At 34.6% G+C, this 18,156-nt stretch overlaps 2 protein-coding genes and 2 non-coding genes across 5 annotated transcripts; 3 read left to right on the forward strand and 1 right to left on the reverse strand.

The window, feature by feature from the left end:
* Nucleotides 1-4,457: 4,457 nt before the first annotated feature.
* Nucleotides 4,458-11,657, reverse strand: LOC138324090 (NADH dehydrogenase [ubiquinone] 1 beta subcomplex subunit 10-like). 2 transcript variants are annotated; one of them, XM_069269150.1, is made up of 4 exons: nucleotides 11,498-11,657; nucleotides 9,836-9,977; nucleotides 8,463-8,602; nucleotides 4,458-4,925 (listed from the first exon to the last, which is right to left on the reverse strand). In XM_069269150.1, the coding sequence occupies exons 1-4, from the start codon at nucleotides 11,598-11,600 to the stop codon at nucleotides 4,783-4,785; spliced, it is 528 nt and encodes a 175-aa protein (XP_069125251.1). In that variant the 5' UTR covers nucleotides 11,601-11,657; the 3' UTR covers nucleotides 4,458-4,782. The 2 variants fall into 2 exon arrangements, with proteins under 2 accessions (XP_069125251.1, XP_069125252.1); XM_069269151.1 differs by lacking the exon at nucleotides 4,458-4,925 and adding an exon at nucleotides 5,183-5,325.
* Nucleotides 11,658-11,900: 243 nt separating this feature from the next.
* LOC138324089 (large ribosomal subunit protein uL3-like) lies at nucleotides 11,901-17,356 on the forward strand. The gene is made up of 8 exons (XM_069269149.1): nucleotides 11,901-12,007; nucleotides 12,720-12,912; nucleotides 13,443-13,611; nucleotides 14,238-14,373; nucleotides 14,644-14,830; nucleotides 15,947-16,305; nucleotides 16,856-16,975; nucleotides 17,210-17,356. The coding sequence occupies exons 1-8, from the start codon at nucleotides 12,005-12,007 to the stop codon at nucleotides 17,246-17,248; spliced, it is 1,206 nt and encodes a 401-aa protein (XP_069125250.1). The 5' UTR covers nucleotides 11,901-12,004; the 3' UTR covers nucleotides 17,249-17,356.
* On the forward strand, nucleotides 14,957-15,051 carry LOC138324619 (small nucleolar RNA U83B). Its single transcript, XR_011208656.1, has one exon. It is a non-coding gene; the product is annotated as a small nucleolar RNA U83B (small nucleolar RNA).
* LOC138324618 (small nucleolar RNA U83B) lies at nucleotides 15,710-15,804 on the forward strand. The gene has a single exon (XR_011208655.1). It is a non-coding gene; the product is annotated as a small nucleolar RNA U83B (small nucleolar RNA).
* Nucleotides 17,357-18,156: the final 800 nt, after the last annotated feature.

Genomic DNA, 18,156 nt, shown 5'->3' on the forward strand with positions numbered 1-18,156 from the left:
GGTCCGTGTACAGACTGAACATTTTCGTTGAAGGAGGTTTTTTTAAAGGTCTACTGAATGTAGTTCAGTCCTATCCATTATCGTTTAATATTGGTCTCGTGAGGGCACGCCCAGGTGTTTCGTTTTACTTGTAGAAATTAATGAAGACATAGATTTAGAAAGTAAACAAAACGTCAATACAGTTTTAATGACGTTTCTGTGTCATGATTGGGGACGTCAAATTATTAGGTCACATAGATATACATGCTTTTTGTATTCAGATAATTATATTTTGGTTTTCAACAGTGTATAATAATTAACAAAGATTCAACATAATTTGACTGATGTTTATGTGTCGTCGAATCATGGGGCACAAACATGCTTTTCAATATTCAGATAATTTTTTATGCAGCATTTTTGGTTTTCAAAAGTGTGAAGTAATTGACAAAGCGTCACCATAATTTGACTGATGTTTCTGTAACATGATTCGGGATGTCAAATTGTTAGGTCCACAAACATGCTTTTTTGATATTCAGATAAATGATATTTTGGTTTTTTAAAATGTACATGTAATATCATTTTAAAGCCATATTTACCTAATTTAAATGTCGTCAAAACAATGGATTACTGGTTATTCGCTATGTAAATACAATAGGATCACCGTTCCAATTGTCTCCAAAATTAAAATTATCTGTAACTGTTCCCTGAAGCTATTTATCAAATGTTCACATGTGTCGTGTAGTTATACCCTGCATTGTTTAGTAATTTGTTTATTTTTCAATTGTTTTATTTTTTCCAATAACAGCAATTCAATATATAAAGACATGATATTTTTTATTGGTTACCCTCGCACATCTTATCCTTCAAATCCCTTTTTCATCATCATCATCATATCATCATCACCATCATCATCATCATCATCATCATCATCATCATCATCATCATCATCATCATCATCATCATCATCATCATCATCACCATGATTGTTATTCAGAATGAACATTAAAATGTTTTGTCCTTACATGTATATATTTATTTACATTGCTGCTATTAGAAAAGTTAAAACAATTACAAAGATATATATTATATTTAGTAGTAACATATATATTAGTAAACAATGCAGAATACATATGCTGTCTGTATTTGAGCTTTTAACAACAAGAACTGTTTGTTTACTGATTTATAGATAGACATCATACTCTAGTTTCAAACAGTACATCCATTAATCCTAAACTTATTGAAATAAATACCGGCGGCTCTCAAAACATAAAAAGATATATTCAATAGATTAGTATCCTTTTCGTGTGAAAATGATATATATGATATCATTGCATATATGATCAGTCTGCAGTAAAAATAGTTGTTTTACCAGCTGGTAGCTGTATTTTATATAAAACAATGCTCTCTGCTCCCTAAGTGTTGGCAATCTGAAAAATCTTATACAGTATGGCAAATTTTCACCTAACCATAAAAAATAATTCGCACAAATTGTCATATAGAAAAATGTTCTTTAACATATCCAATTTCAAAAATTGTAACTTGAAACATTCAAAATAGCTGACAAGTAATGTTTTATTTCCATCCGAAAGTGGTGTACTTGCTATAAAATAATCAATTCACCATATGTTGCCATGAAAATTTGTGTACATATTCTTCAAACCATCTTCTCACTTAAATTGCATTTTCAAATCAGTAATTGAGTGACAAAAATGCTTTATTCTATTAGTATGTAGATGTTTCTTTTGTTAGAATATGCATTTAGCCATTCGTTCTGATTGCGCCTAAACATAGTTCATTATGAAAACGAATAGATATTTAACTAACATTTGTTGACGTAATAGCATGAGTCTGAGACTACTAATGATGTAAAAATTGACTTATATGATGTAAATCTTCGAATTTTCAGTTTCCACAATTTTCATTTAATTCTGAAGAGCTTTTCCGATTTGTGTTCTTTAGAACAATGTAATAGACTCCTAGACTCCCGTGCATCCACATCATTTACACAAAATCTATGAGAACTAGACTGAGAGAACTCATATTTTACATGAATCGCACATTCGTTATAAGTTGTTAAATCAAAGGCAGTAGTGAAGAACAAATTTAATGTACCCGATAAAATTTGTATGCAAATCACCTCAATGTCTCCAATGGTGGATTCATTCTTACTTCATTGTAGATATGTCAAGATGCATAGTATAAGATATTTTTTATGACATTCTCCTAGTGTCAGTCAAACTGTATTGAAATAGCTACATGTAATAATCATCTCTATGTATTGCAACTGTTTTACAACATTTGGTAATGCAACATGGGAAAATCATGGAGTTTGTACATATTGCTAAATGTGCCCAATGTATGATAACTATTGTACAAGTATCTAGAGTGTAAATTGAAATTGTCAAGAAATGGATTTTTTCCTCACTTGCAATAATTGAGCTTTATACAGATGAAACTTTCAATACAACAGCACGTCAATTCGCTCCCAGAATATCTGGTAATCGCTAGAGAGAGGATATATATGTCACTGTTTGCTGGGGAGACTAGGTACATGTACCTCAATGTACCTGATGCACATCGGGGAAATACGATTTGCATCCACATTATTTAAACCCAGGCTACGCCAAAACAAATGTCGTCATCGAATGCATGCGTTCAATATAGACTATCATGAAAGTCGACTTACCTTTTCTCTTTTTTCTTCCTACAAGTAACGTCTTCCTTGACACTCTTTAATTATTGGCCTTACGTTGACCGTTCTCCAGTGTGAGATAATCTCTGGGTTCTGTCCCCTGATTGAGACACACCAAAGTCTTTAAAATGGTAGTTTCTATCCCAGATTTAGATTCTTTAGCAGCATACTCCAGTGGGATAACAATAGAATTTCCTCGGCAAGTAAGAGTCACTACATTGTCGTACCACAGCCTCCCAAAACACACGCTTCTCACACAAGCAACATTGGTGTGATGGAGAGGTTGTCCTTAAATGTCTTTTTTATCAACAGGACATTGTACAAAGTTAAACACCCAACGGTATTAATACAGCTCCGAATATCTATAAATTTTATTTCAACCAAAATGGGTAAGGGCAGCCATTTTACTTAACATTATCACAATTATATTATTCGGCAAAAAATGTCTGTTTAGGGTGACATTGGCAACAAAAAATATGGTCAGTTGGTCGCGATTTTTTTTATTAGTGTCTTTCACTTTAAAGTAATGGCCGGAACCGGAGTCTGAGATCGATATCCCGACTTTTATTTATTTTTTTCTCGTAGAAAAGTAGAAAAAAATAGGGTCCGTCGGGTAACCCTAAACAGACATATTTTTTGGCCTTAGTAAGATGATACAAGTTTTTGTCGAATACTTGTATTAACTTCAATACCATACTCCTTATATTAAGTCGCTTTCGGAAAGAGGATCGTTTTTGATCTTGATATGTAAATTATCTGAAAATATTTGTATCTTGTTTATCGTGTTAATGTTACAATATACTGTCAGGAAATTAAAACAGGCTGAATTGTTTTCTAGATTCCATCTTCCACCCTCTTTATTTCCTTTTCCTCTTGATCCGTTCCACCTTTCCCGAGTGATCACAAACCTGCAATCCTATTTTTCTTCCTTGTTAGCCTGTCTAAAGTGCCTTGTCAGTGCGTTCACATCCTGTCGCTGAAGAACTTTTTCTCTTCTGTTTAGAATATTGCTTGTTTTTGGCTTCCCCCTCTCTTTATCTCCAAACTTTTCTTGCAGAAAATATGGGCAATCGTCCCATAGCCTCAACCTTCCTGAATACACTTTCAATGATGATGATGATGATGAGAGTTAAGATGACATCTAACCTTTCCATGTTTCGTTTGTTTTTGTACAACCCATATACATTAATAGATTTGATATATGTGATTGATCCTATCAGTAAAAAGAGGAAATCTCTCAAGTAAAGAGAGGAAACTCTCTCCAGGTGTTAACAGAGCTAATTTTTATGTTTCAGATCACATCTAACATGACTTGATTCCTACACATATTATTCAATCGGAGAAAATCCTCTGAAAATAAGAATCATATGCTGGTGTATATATTTCATATTCCTTTGGGTTCAAATCGACATTCTCATTCTAAAGAGTTTATTATAAAAGTACTGGTAAATTTACTATAAATATTTCAATCTGCATGGTAATTTACTGGACCTTTCTAGGATTTCCTAAGTCTTGGAAACAAATTAGTCTGAGATGCATAATTTTGGCCACAATATTATTTGTTGTAAACGTGGAGCAATGTACAGTAAACTGGAGAAACAAATCTTCAACAAAATATCAGGATTGTTACATTTACATTTGATGATGGTTTTTATATCTTATCCTCTATGTTTGCATTTTTATGTAAATTTCATGTCTTAACCTTAAAATTCTACATTTGCATTTAAGAGCATCATTTGCGATGTACAAATTGACCTGATATTAACATATTAACAACACAAGTACATTATTCACACTTTCAAAATCATTTAATTTTGTTTTCTCTCATAAAAATGTACTCTCATTCATAAGTTGTACTAGGAACAACAATGTCTTGTCTTCAATGAGTCCTTCAGCATGGTCCTTTGAAATGTTCCTGGTAAATGTTGCTCCTGGAGTGAAGCACAGCCTACATCCATCTTCTACTCCATTATTAACTTAGTCGAGTTCAACATTAAAAACATCTTATTGACACCCTGACATTTTCCAAACAGAACAAAACTTTATCCTGTCCTCATAGTTGATGTATATAAAGTGTGTCAGATCCTTGTCTATATTAAGCACTTATTTTCCTAATCCATAGCTAGCTCTGCTCCAGCGTCGGCCATATTGCCTTCAGCTGCAGCTTTCTCCTTCATCCTTCTCTCATGGATCATGCGATGTTTCTGCTTCATGTATGCATTTACCACATCATAATACACTGGTAAGCGTCCATCTGTCAACAAAACAAACATGTGTCAATATAATACACAGGTAAGCGTCCATCTGACAAAAAAACAAACATGTGTCAATATAATACACAGGTAAGCGTCCATCTGACAAAAAAACAAACATGTGTCAATATAATACACAGGTAAGCGTCCATCTGTCAAAAAAACAAACATGTGTCAATATAATACACAGGTAAGCGTCCATCTGTCAAAAAAACAAACATGTGTCAATATAATACACAGGTAAGCGTCCATCTGACAAAAAAACAAACATGTGTCAATATAATACACAGGTAAGCGTCCATCTGTCAAAAAAACAAACATGTGTCAATATAATACACAGGTAAGCGTCCATCTGACAAAAAAACAAACATGTGTCAATATAATACACTGGTAAGCGTCCATCTGTCAAAAAAACAAACATATGTCAACATAATACACAGGTAAGCGTCCATCTGACAAAAAAACCCAAACATGTGTCAATATAATACATAGGTAAGCGTCCATCTGTCAAATAACAAACTGGTGTCAATATAATACACAGGTAAGCGTCCATCTGTCAAATATAAAAAAAAATAACAAAAATGTGTCAATATAATACACAGGTAAGCGTCCATCTGACAAAAAACAAACATGTGTCAATATAATACACAGGTAAGCGTCCATCTGACAAAAAAACAAACATGTGTCAATATAATACACAGGTAAGCGTCCATCTGACAAAAAAAAAAACAAACATGTGTCAATATAATACACAGGTAAGCGTCCATCTGTCAAAAAAACAAACATGTGTCAATATAATACACAGGTAAGCGTCCATCTGACAAAAAAAACAAACATGTGTCAATATAATACACAGGTAAGCGTCCATCTGTCAAAAAACAAACATGTGTCAATTAATACACAGGTAAGCGTCCATCTGTCAAAAAACAAATATGTGTCAATATAATACACAGGTAAGCGTCCATCTGACAAAAAAACAAACATGTGTCAATTTAATACACAGGTAAGCGTCCATCTGACAAAAAAACAAACATGTGTCAATATAATACACAGGTAAGCGTCCATCTGTCAAAAAAACAAACATGTGTCAACATAATACACAGGTAAGCGTCCATCTGTCAAAAAACAAACATGTGTCAATATAATACACAGGTAAGCGTCCATCTGACAAAAAAACAAACATGTGTCAATATAATACACAGGTAAGCGTCCATCTGTCAAAAAAACAAACATGTGTCAATATTATACACAGGTAAGCGTCCATCTGACAAAAAAACAAACATGTGTCAATATATATACACTGGTAAGCGTCCATCTGTCAAAAAAAACAAACATATGTCAACATAATACACAGGTAAGCGTCCATCTGTCAAAAAAACAAACATGTGTCAATATAATATACAGGTAAGCGTCCATCTGAAAAAAAACCCAAACATGTGTCAATATAATACATAGGTAAGCGTCCATCTGTCAAATAAAAAACTGGTGTCAATATAATACACAGGTAAGCGCTGTCAATAACCATGTGTATAATAAATAAAACAAAAAAAAATGTGTCAATATAATACACAGGTAAGCGTCCATCTGTCAAAAAAAAAACATGTGTCCAATATTATACACAGGTAAGCGTCCATCTGACAAAAAAAACAAACATGTGTCAATATAATACACAGGTAAGCGTCCATCTGTCAAAAAAAAACACAAACAGTAAGCGTCCATGTCAAAAAAAAACATGCAATTTATACACAGGTAAGCGTCCATCTGTCAAAAAAACAAACATGTGTCAATATAATACACAGGTAAGCGTCCATCTGACAAAAAAAACCAAACATGTGTCAATATAATACACAGGTAAGCGTCCATCTGTCAAAAAACAAACATGTGTCAATATATATACACAGGTAAGCGTCTGTAGCGTCCATCTGTCAAAAAAAAAACTGGTGTCAATATAATACACAGGTAAGCGTCCATCTGACAAAAAAAAAAATGTGTCAATAATATATAATACACAGGTAAGCGTCCATCTGACAAAAAACAAAACATTGTCAATATAATACACAGGTAAGCGTCCATCTGACAAAAAAACAAACATGTGTCAATATAATACACAGGTAAGCGTCCATCTGTCAAAAAAACAAACATGTGTCAATATAATACACAGGTAAGCGTCCATCTGACAAAAAAACAAACATGTGTCAATATAATACACAGGTAAGCGTCCATCTGACAAAAAAACAAACATGTGTCAATATAATACACAGGTAAGCGTCACCATCTGTCAACAAAATACATATGTGTCAATATTATACACAGGTAAGCGTCCATCTGACAAAAAAAACAAACATGTGTCAATATAATACACAGGTAAGCGTCCATCTGACAACAAAATAGATACAAATGTATCTGTCAACATATTACCCAAAGCTAAATTTAAATTGAAACTGAAAGTGCCCATTGTTAACATGAGACACAGCTGGGAATCCATGCATGTGTCAACATGAGACACAGCTGTGAATCCATGCATGTGTCAACATGGGACATAGCTAAATGTCCATTTGTTAACATGAGACACAGCTGGGAATCCATGCATGTGTCAACATGAGACACAGCTGTGAATCCATGCATGTGTCAACATGGGACATAGCTAAATGTCCATTTGTTAACATGAGACACAGCTGCGAATCCATGCATGTGTCAACATGAGACACAGCTGTGAATCCATGCATGTGTCAACATGGGACATAGCTAAATGTCCTTTTGTCAACATTTTGGCTATAAAGACATTATGAACTTCTTGGTGCCTTTTGTTATCTATTTAAGCATTTGAACTAGAAGATTTTTGTTTTTTTTCATTGAAATATAATCAGTTGGCAATTATGGAAGTATGAATGCCATTTTGAGCAGGACAACAGTGACTCTAAGAAGCACACAAATTCTTTGTGTTGAATGTCAACTGATCAGTAGCAGAGCACTAGCACTTCGCATTCAGTTGATATTCATACTCCCATAACTGCAAACTGAATGAAGTTTAATGCTTTTATTTACATTTGATACCAATTTTACAACGAATAAACGATTTTCAGTATCAGCAAGAATAGAACAGTCATTTCAACAGCCATCTTTTGGGATCTCTGGAACTGTGACATCATAATGATAATGGCATCAAAATAAGCGGACATAAGTTCATCAAGGATTTATAAGTGAGAAGGATTTGTCACTGTCTCTTTAACCACTAAATACCAAGCGGGACGCTTATCAACCGGGAATAAAAACCAATTTTCTCAATAAATACCTGTCTTATTGAGTCAATTGAACCACCAATGTAAACCTTATCAAAGAAAAATCTGTTGTCGCCCAATGTTACAATCAGTACACAAACATAAATGTGCTCACAACATATTTGTCCAAAACCCAGAGTGACTTATCCTCATTCATGAACTTGAAGTTCATGCACTGGAAAACGCCAACTTTGACAAGGTTACATAATTGGGTTGTAATGTAAAGGTATGTCTGTGATATATAATATTGTGTTTACTTACATTTTATCATCCATTCGTCTTTTGCTTGATCATATGTTTCCCTCACCTCTTTACATGTCGTTTTATTGTTAGACAAATCAGATATTACACAGTGTAGGTACCGCTTCCTTAGAATGTACAGTATGTCGTTGTCTACTTGTCTGGGAAAGAAAAAAGTTAAACTTAGTGTTATATAACTAAATCAGCATATTCAATAGAAAAATGAAGACAAAATAGCATGTCAATTTTTTCACCCAGTTTATGGTACATATTGCTTGTATTTATTACTAAATAATTTTTTCCATTTAAAAAAAAATAATCATTTTTCCTTTGTTTGTTTTTAATTTTTTTTAAATTTATTATCATTATTTTTTAAATATTTTCAAAATTTCTGGTTAATTGATATACAATGGTATTTATAAACAAGAATAAATTTAAAGATAATTAAAGACAGTTTTTCGAACAGTGATGTTGGGGATTGACTTGGACTCTCTTAAGTGACTCCTTGTCTTATGTGACTTTTTGTAATGGCCCCTTGGAAAGTCACATAAGTCTCAACTGTATAGTAACTCTGCATTTGCATACTACAAAGTTGTCTGCCCTTGTGGGTAGGTAGAGTGATTGTGACATCATGTCTTTACGAGCGTAACATCATACTTCTCAAACTGAAACAACGTGAATTTCTCTCACAATATAATGTCACAATGGATACCTACCCTCCAGGGAAGCAACTCTGTAACATGCATAAACGGAATATTGAAATCATTGGCGGTATATATATATATATATATATAAAATTACAGTATGATTGGATTCAAAATAGGGTCCGGTCTGGAATAACAATTCAGATATGATAACTACCGTATTTGATCAAATGAGCACCCAGGGCGCTTAAAAAATGAAACAATTAACTCAGGAAACGCTTAATAGGACTTGCCTTTTATCAAGTTATTCTAAAAAGTAAGCCATAAATCAATTTGCAAAATAAATTTGTAATATAAGAAAACCAACAAAGTTTACATATTTTTAGTCTGCACTGAATTCGAAGTACCAGGTAAGTGAAATTGAAGCCTAAAAGGGGGAGGGGCACTTATAGGGATGAGAGTGCTGTTTCAGCCAGAATACACCAAATCTAAGTATCTACTGTAAACTAAAATTCTTTCATGGCTAAATTTCGGGACTCCATTTCAAAACAAGTTCGCGAAGATCAACATTCACAGATTTAAAAATAGTATTGATCAGCATCAATGGAGTGGTGTAGATGTTAATCTGAAGCCATAAATTTTCGTGAATTAACTTTGATGATCTCATCACGAAATTGGAGAAATAAAATTGTTTTATAGTTTATTTGACTAAACATACAGACATAAAATGAAGACAGATATCCCACTCACCTGTCCCTCTTGAACTGTTGATTTGCTTCCCATCGACATAATTCATCATCTGTGTAGCACTGATCAATGGTAGGCACCCGCTCAAACCTTCTGTGATAGTAAGGGACAGTCTTCTTCTCTCCACGGATTTTATCAAGACTTTCTGAGAACAAAAAAAAAAAGAAATCAAGGAACATATTAGACATCTGTATACAGTAGATTGAATATTGAAATTGGTAAAACAAACGTTTTTATCAACTACCGGTAGGCAAATTCAGTTGATTTTTTAAATACTGTTGTCACAATTTTCGTACTTGCATCCTTTTATCCTCATGATCCTGTTCTGATAAAAAAGATTTTGTCCATGCTTAACTTTGCATGGGATCTGCATACTCCAAGCCATCCTCAATACTCAAGGGGTTGCTATCACTGTTGCTATATCCACCCCTGGACTATGTCATAGCAAACTGAAGGCTCTGTCTATGGCAATAGATGGGAAGGTAATAGGTTCAGTTGATATATAAAAAAAAATCGAATAACAGTATATTGTTATTGTGGTTGATTGTGTAGTTTTGAAGTCCTCTTCAATGTAAGTTTCTATAAACCAGGGGTGGATATCATGACAGAGGAGTGGAAAAGTTTTCTATGGGTGTCTTTTTCACTCTACGCCGGTTACACAAGTCCGATAACAATGAGTCTCTGATTGGTCATGCGGCCGTCATTGTGACCCAATTACAAACTGCCTTACATAAAGTCAATGTTTTGACAGGAAATGGGGGAGGCATCATCTGTACATTTGAGAGATGCTTCGGCAATAGAGCATCGTACTGTTCTGCAGTTTTACAACAATTTGGTTTTACAACGAACGACGCTACAGCAGCTACATGCCGTATATGTTATGCCGATTTTTCGTAAAAGCATGGCAATACATCAAACATGAACTAACACTAAGTTAGAAAACACAACATTTGCAACGTGTGTACTGACATCACACATGCTCAAGTCCAATTTGGACAAGTTCCGACCACAAGTACTGCCAAAAATCAAAATGCCAGACGACAATATTGGAGATATTTTCTAAAAATGTACCCTATAAATAACTGTAAATTCAAGAAAGTTACACAGGCAATTGTTTTTTTTATTGCAGTTGACATGCATCCATAATTCATTATTGAAAACATCAGTGGAAAGTTAGAAAGTGTTAACAGCTGGGGGTTTCGCGTGCCATCAAAAGGCCTCCCTTTCTTGTGAAAACGTAGAACTTGTGTTCTTAAAAAAAATTGGTCATTCCAAACGATTTGCAGTAAAATTTTGATTTTTGAATTCAATAAACTTTGGAGTTGAACAGTTTACACTGAGTTCATTGCCTTATCCATCTCTTAACATCTTTACATGTATACCGAACCGAAAAAAACGAACCGTCCACTCTATATCGCAATACGTACCGAACCGTGAAATATCTGTACCGTTTCACCCCTAGAAGTTATCATGACACATCTTCTTTCATATTTTCCTACGATGGCGAGAATTGGTATTTGGCGCGAACTGGTCGTATGCAGAAGAGCTCTGACACTTCAACGAAAAAGAAGAGCCCCCCCCCCCCCCCCCCTTCCAATTTGCCCGTTTTCAATGCCATCAAACTTATATGACAGTGTGTTTATTGTTTAAACAGAAATGATTTACCTTTCATAAAAGTCGTTGGTTTGTCTAGTAGTAGAGAGAATATAGCCCTGCCATACTGCGCGTACACCGATAGCAAATTTTCATCGTCTCCTTTTCCCGACATTGTGGAAAGGATGACCTACCGGAAACGTGCCCGCTGTACACCAACTACGACAACCGTTTCCTGTGCACTTCAAATACGAAGATTAACAATAACTTATCTTGTAAATAATTTAATTATGGTAAATATGATATCTTAGAAGCTAAAATATTCCTCTTAATTAAAACATTTGCGAAAATCACATAATATCATTGTCGTAAAATATTGTTATATTAATTCGAGCAAAGGAAGGTTTTTTTTAATGAATCGTGATTTTGTCTTTGAACCATGGTACCTACATATAAAAAAGTGTGGTAAAATCGTTTATTTAACAATTAAAAAGTTCGGTATCGGTTATAAGGTCAAAGGTCATTTGTTCAGTGCTACGAACCCGAATACGGCTCTTCCTTTTTGAGTCGACGGCCATCATGGTAAGACGTGAGCTGAGTTTGATGTGAATTAAATCCAGCATCATCGGCACCAAATAAAACAAAATACATAATTTTTTATGTCACGATTGAATAGTTAAAATACATCTTATTTTTCGTACACATATTTTAATCTTTGTATGCATGAAAATTTGATAAATCATGGTTGACATTCGTAACAGTTTGCAGAGTACGTTAGTCTGCCGACACGTGTACGACACATTTTACGTTAGGCTACTTAATGTTCAACACTCATAAGATATAACCAGATAGCTTATATTTTCATGTGATTCCAGATCTAGCATTAAAAATTCAGGAACATTTAGTAGCAGTGTACCTTTGAAACTTAATGCAAGGAATATCCATCACCTTTAATTTTCCAAAACAATATTTGGCTCGCTGACTTATACAAAAGTCCTTTTAACGTATGATGAGCTGGAATGTCTGGGAATAACTACACTGAACTTGTAATGTGTAAGAAAAGGTATAGTACAGTCACGACTCGTGCCAAAAAACCTCGTCATGATGGACGAAGGGAAGCAACTCCTGCAAATCTTTTCGGTGTATTCGAGATCGAGATGGATGGGGGATGTTATCGTCTTAAATTCAGCAATGAAGCTGCATTCAAAAACATGTTTGTCAGTATGGATATTTCGTTAAGTTATTTTTCTGTACCAATTTAGGCAAAATGCTCATCAAAGAAATTATCTTTCAGTCGCACAGGAAATTTTCTGCTCCCCGTCATGGGTCAAAGGGCTTTCTGCCCAAGAAGAGGGCCAGCCGTCATAGGGGCAAAGTAAAGGCTTTCCCTAAGGATGACAAGAATAAGCCTGTCCATCTGACAGCTTTTATCGGATACAAGGCTGGCATGTCCCACATTGTCCGTGATGTGGACAGACCCGGTTCAAGTATGTACAATTAATACAGAAATTCAACCATAAAGCCTTATAAAAGTACTGTAAATTTTAGTTCTTGAAAGTGAAGTCAAGACATGCAAAAAAGCTGAGAAATAAAACGTGATATTTTTTTTATGAATTTAAAATTTTGTTTTAGGGCTTAAATGGAGATATAATCGGAATTCAAATCACAGTTTTGTTAAATATAAAATAATTTATTTTTGCATGATGATATGAGGTGTATGGGTACATTATGTATATCAATAACATTATTGTAAGAACTGTCTTCATATTTTCCATTTGAACAATATTTCACTATCGATGTCATTTTTACAGTTGTCCATGAAAAAAACTACTTTTTAAAATAAGCAAGTGCATGTTTTTTCCACTTGCTTTTCTGGTATATCAACTTGCAAAAAGCAAGTAAAACAGCCTGAAATTCGAGCCCCGAAATTTACACAACGTATGGAAATTTTTCAATTTAGTGTGTGTGCATGTTGAACAATTGACTATTGTGTGAAATGGCTTCTATGCTCTTTTAGAATCTAACAAGAAAGAGATCGTGGAGGCAGTCACCATCATTGAAACACCACCTATGGTCATTGTTGGTTTGGTGGGATACATCGAAACACCAAGTGGTTTGAGGACCTTCAAGACCATCTTTGCTGAGCATTTGAATGAGGATTGCCGCAGGCGATTCTACAAGAACTGGTATGATGTTATAATACACAGATAATTATAACACTGTAGGTGCTCTTTTCAGTTGTAAAATGTAATGATAAAATTATAAATTAATTTGATAAAAACTATGTATGTACCTTCAATTAAAAGTCTTATGCTGGAATATATAGTATTGATAATTATAAAACATCAGGTGCTCTTTTTCAATGATATGAAATAAAATGTAATAATAAAATCGTGCATTAAAATCATTAATTAACAGATCATAACGTCAGTTTTGAAATATGCTAATTAACCAATTAATAGATGAAAGTTGAGATTTTTGACAATTTTCTAACTCTTTGTATGGGAAGAGTAATGTTGTGCTCCAATTATTATTATAATAATTGTATGTTGACTTGAAGTTCCCAGAACTAATGATGGTATCCTTCCAGCAGCTCCTCCCATGGCTGTATGGCGAGCTGTGGCACTCCTCTTGTCTCTTGTCCTACTGTTGCATGATTCTGTACTAGAGAAACCTGTGGGGTTTTGATATCTCTGTGCAGTGATTGCTTGCTGGGGTCACGGGGTCAATGAGTCCACGTATAACCTTGTGGTTTTCCTCCACTGGTCATTTTGTGACTACGAGGCTAACCGCATTCTTCTTGATCCATAAGGTACAACTGCAAAAAGAAGGCATTCACCAAGTATGCCAAGAAATGGACCGATGAGAATGGCAAGAAAGAGATCGAGCGCGACTTCCAGAAGATGAAGAAGTACTGCAAGGTCATCCGTGTTATTGCCCACACACAGGTGAGTCACAGGGGATGATTTATTTGTTATCTGTTTAACTTATTCACCGTTGAGGACATATTTAGGCTCTTCTAAATCAAAGAATTTAAAGACTAGACCAGTTCATTATCAGTTTTGAATGAGTGGATGAGTTAATTCCTTGCTCAGATTTTCTGAAATCTATGGTAAAGAAGTACTGAAATGAAGTAATTATTTCACTATATTTATTGGAATATGACGGAAAAGAATCATATAAATGACACTAAAACATAAATGCTTTCAACCTTTCAGACTAAGCTGTTGAAGAAACGTCAAAAGAAGGCCCACATCATGGAAATCCAGGTTAATGGTGGCACCATTTCCCAGAAAGTTGACTGGGCCAGAGAAAAGATGGAGTCGAGCGTTCCTGTAGGCTCCGTCTTCGCCATGGATGAAAACATTGACATCATTGGTGTAACCAAGGGTAAAGGAGTCAAAGGTAAGATGATTGTGTAAATTAAAATCCAGTGAGTTTGAAAAATATTCATGCACCCCTGCTAGTTGAAAATTGTAGAAGAAAATGTGGAGAGAGAAAAAAAATATGAAATATTACATCTTGACCTGCATTGCTATGTGATGATAAGCATGGCTATGCCCCTGCCAGGGTATGCTGACCTTTTATGAGGACACAACCCATGCTGCCTTCCTTCTGATAACAGTGCCTGACCATGATAATCCAGGTTTTTTTTAGACTGATTTGGGGCCGAATATCTGCCCCATTCCCCATGGCAAATCCTCTTAATTTTTCCCAATTCATTAAATTTCCTCAAATCAAAGATTATTGAAGACTATCCAAAAACATTGGATGTACTTAGTTGGCTAAGGCTTTAAATATTTGTGGATTTGCTTCAGAAAAGTACATAAACTACACTGCAAATAAAGTCTTATTTATTTGTTATGCTCTATTTCATTTTTCATTATTTTTCCCAAATCTTGGATTTTTCACATATTTTCCCAAATTCAAAGCCACTGGCCTCATTCCAAAAGGAGTCGAAAAAAGCCCTGTAATCTTCTCTAGTCTAGACTAAGTGGCAGATGATGAAAAGGTCAAGAAAAAATTTTGAACCCCTGCAAATGTCTTCAGTTGACCTTAAAAAATAGATGAGAAAGAAATTTCACTTTTACTAAAATAAGAATACAGATTCATGTTATAGAAATGTCTTTTTGCATGGTAAGCATTATTTTATATATAGATATATATATAGTGGAAAGATGAAATTATTGAGTTGTGAATTGAATTTGCTTAAAAAAACCAACCCTTTCCACCCTACAAAATCAAAACTTTATAAAAATTTCCCAACCTTGCGTGTTTACCTGCATTGCTATGTGATGATAAGCATGGCTATGCCCCTGCCAGGGCATGCTGACCTTTTATGAGGACACAACCCATGCTGCCTTCCTTCTGATAACAATGCTTTAATCCAGTAAATACAGGGTATATAAATGAAAACTTCTTTTTTTGTTAAATTGCAGAAATAAATACAAATTTTAAGCTTTTGATTGAATTACCTCAAAAAAGAAAATAATCTGATTTTGTTCTGATGGTAAACTTTAGGCGTGACCTCCAGATGGCACACAAAGAAACTGCCAAGGAAGACGCACAAGGGTCTGAGAAAGGTCGCTTGTATTGGAGCCTGGCATCCCAGTCGTGTCCAGTTCACCGTCGCCAGAGCTGGACAGAAAGGCTACCATCACCGTACCGAGATCAACAAAAAGATCTACCGTATGGGAGAGGGTACCCACACCAAAGATGGAAAGTTGGTCAAGAACAACGCTTCCACAGACTTCGATCCCTCAGAGAAAAACATCACCCCCATGGGAGGATTCCCTCACTATGGAGAGGTTAACAATGACTTTGTCATGATCAAGGGCTGCACCATGGGGCCTAAAAAGAGGGTCCTGACTCTCAGGAAGGTGAGACATTCAGTAAAATTGAGAAATAAACATTTTGAAATGGTCTTCAAATTAAACAATTGAGATAAATATATGTTTGATATAAAGGCATTGTTTGGGGATTGGTGAAATTCAAAAAGAAAGAAAAGAGAAAAACGTGGTGGTTTTTTTTGGGGTTTTTATTTAAGTGGTAATGGATATTCTGTATTTGCATATTACAGAGTTATCAAATCTGCCCTTGCAGGTAGATATCAATTCTTGAGTTCGGCCCTAAATGACCTTAGTTATTGATAGGCCGTAAAACTAAAAAAAATCAAGTATAGATTGTGATGTCTTGTGTTTGCGAGCACAACATATTTTTCGGAGAAAAGGGCGTGAATTGCACTAAAACAAAAAATGACAGAATGGTCGATACCTACCTGAAAGGAGCTAACTCTGTAATATGCAAAGATGGGATAAATGTTCCAAATTGAGTTTCAATGCCATAAAAGCAGTGGATTAGACCTGTAACTTACAGAAACTTTTGTCTTAATATTGTTGCTATAGTAATTTAAAAATCTATCATTTTCAGTCACTGCTGCCATCTTTCAAGAAGAAGCAGATGGAGAAGATCAACCTAAAGTTCATCGATACTGCCAGTAAATTTGGTCATGGTCGCTTCCAGACGTTTGAGGAGAAGAACAACTTCATGGTATGATACAAAGTTTATTATTTGTGCTTGATCCAGAATAGACTACTGACTGTCGGTAGTTAAAGTGAATGCAAATTATTTGTTTTCGATAATATTATAAATTCTTATCCTAATTCAGGCAGTTATTGATATTTGCTACCTCCGTTTTAGAGTCTTTATAGTTGAGAATAACATGTGCGAATTGCAGCTTTCAAATCATGAAGACTAAATATTTTCTTTGTTTTAAATTTTCAGGGACCCCTCAAGAAGGACCGCAAGGAGGCTACTGCATAATGTTGGAAACTATTTCAGTAGTGTTCACTTCTGGTGTCTCCAAATAAACAAAACAAAAAAAATATTTTCTTTTGTTTTTCTTGCTTACAAAATGAGCATGGCTATGTCATACAAAAAATGTAACAATGCAAAATCAGAATTTTGCTACAAATTCTGTCATAAGATACCAAGAAAAAAAAACTACCATAAGGTACATATAATTAAGGCTATTCAAGTATTTTTTTTATGGAAGGAGGGTGGGCAACGTACATGTACTGCAGACCTTCGGTTTCATAAAACCGGGACGTTTTGACTGGCGATGACACCAAACTACAAATAATCAGCCAGAAGGAACAATTTGTTATTGAGAATTTAATTGGTGAAAATACCTTAAAATTATTTGCACTGGTACCATCCCTATGGATATGGGAATTCAAAATTGTACAAATGGTTTGGGTAATGTCCGACACCTTAGAGAGGCTGTGTTATTTATTTTGACCATTTCCATATATCAAATATATTCAAATAGCAAAATACAGTAAATTAGATAATGCCGATAGTCGATTATTGAATTAAAAAAAGGACTAGTTGCCGAGTACATTGGATTGGAGAGATCCCTACAAAAAGTTTTCATCGACATCTTAATTCTGGGCCCAGTTTCGTGAACATTCCTTAAATTTAAGGAATCAAAATTTTAACTTAAAATTCTCAATAGGAAAGCATTATAGATATTAAGATAGGCTCATGAACTTTTGTTCAAGGATTATTTCATGAATTTAAAATTGAAGGTGTAATGTAGCTATAGAACACAGGGACCTGGCACGATTTTTTTTAACTAACAGTATACATATATATATATTATAGTATCAAGGGTATGAACTCGGCGGTCGAGAAAAACGAACCTTTTTTCTTAAAACCGTAATTATTTT

This window comes from Argopecten irradians, chromosome 5, assembly GCF_041381155.1.
Source record: "Argopecten irradians isolate NY chromosome 5, Ai_NY, whole genome shotgun sequence".
NCBI classification, from domain to species: Eukaryota; Metazoa; Mollusca; class Bivalvia; order Pectinida; family Pectinidae; genus Argopecten; species Argopecten irradians.

Coding starts and splice junctions, on each gene's coding strand:
- LOC138324089 (XM_069269149.1), top strand. Junction 12,913..13,442: donor TGTGGACAGACCCGGTTCAA/GTATGTACAATT, acceptor ATGCTCTTTTAG/AATCTAACAAGAAAGAGATC. Junction 14,374..14,643: donor GTGTTATTGCCCACACACAG/GTGAGTCACAGG, acceptor TCAACCTTTCAG/ACTAAGCTGTTGAAGAAACG.
- LOC138324090 (XM_069269150.1), bottom strand. CDS start 11,600: ATGTCGGGAAAAGGAGACGATGAAAATTTGCTATCGGTGTACGCGCAG. Junction 9,978..11,497: donor ACCAACGACTTTTATGAAAG/GTAAATCATTTC, acceptor TTTTGTTCTCAG/AAAGTCTTGATAAAATCCGT. Junction 8,603..9,835: donor CAACAGTTCAAGAGGGACAG/GTGAGTGGGATA, acceptor TTTCTTTCCCAG/ACAAGTAGACAACGACATAC.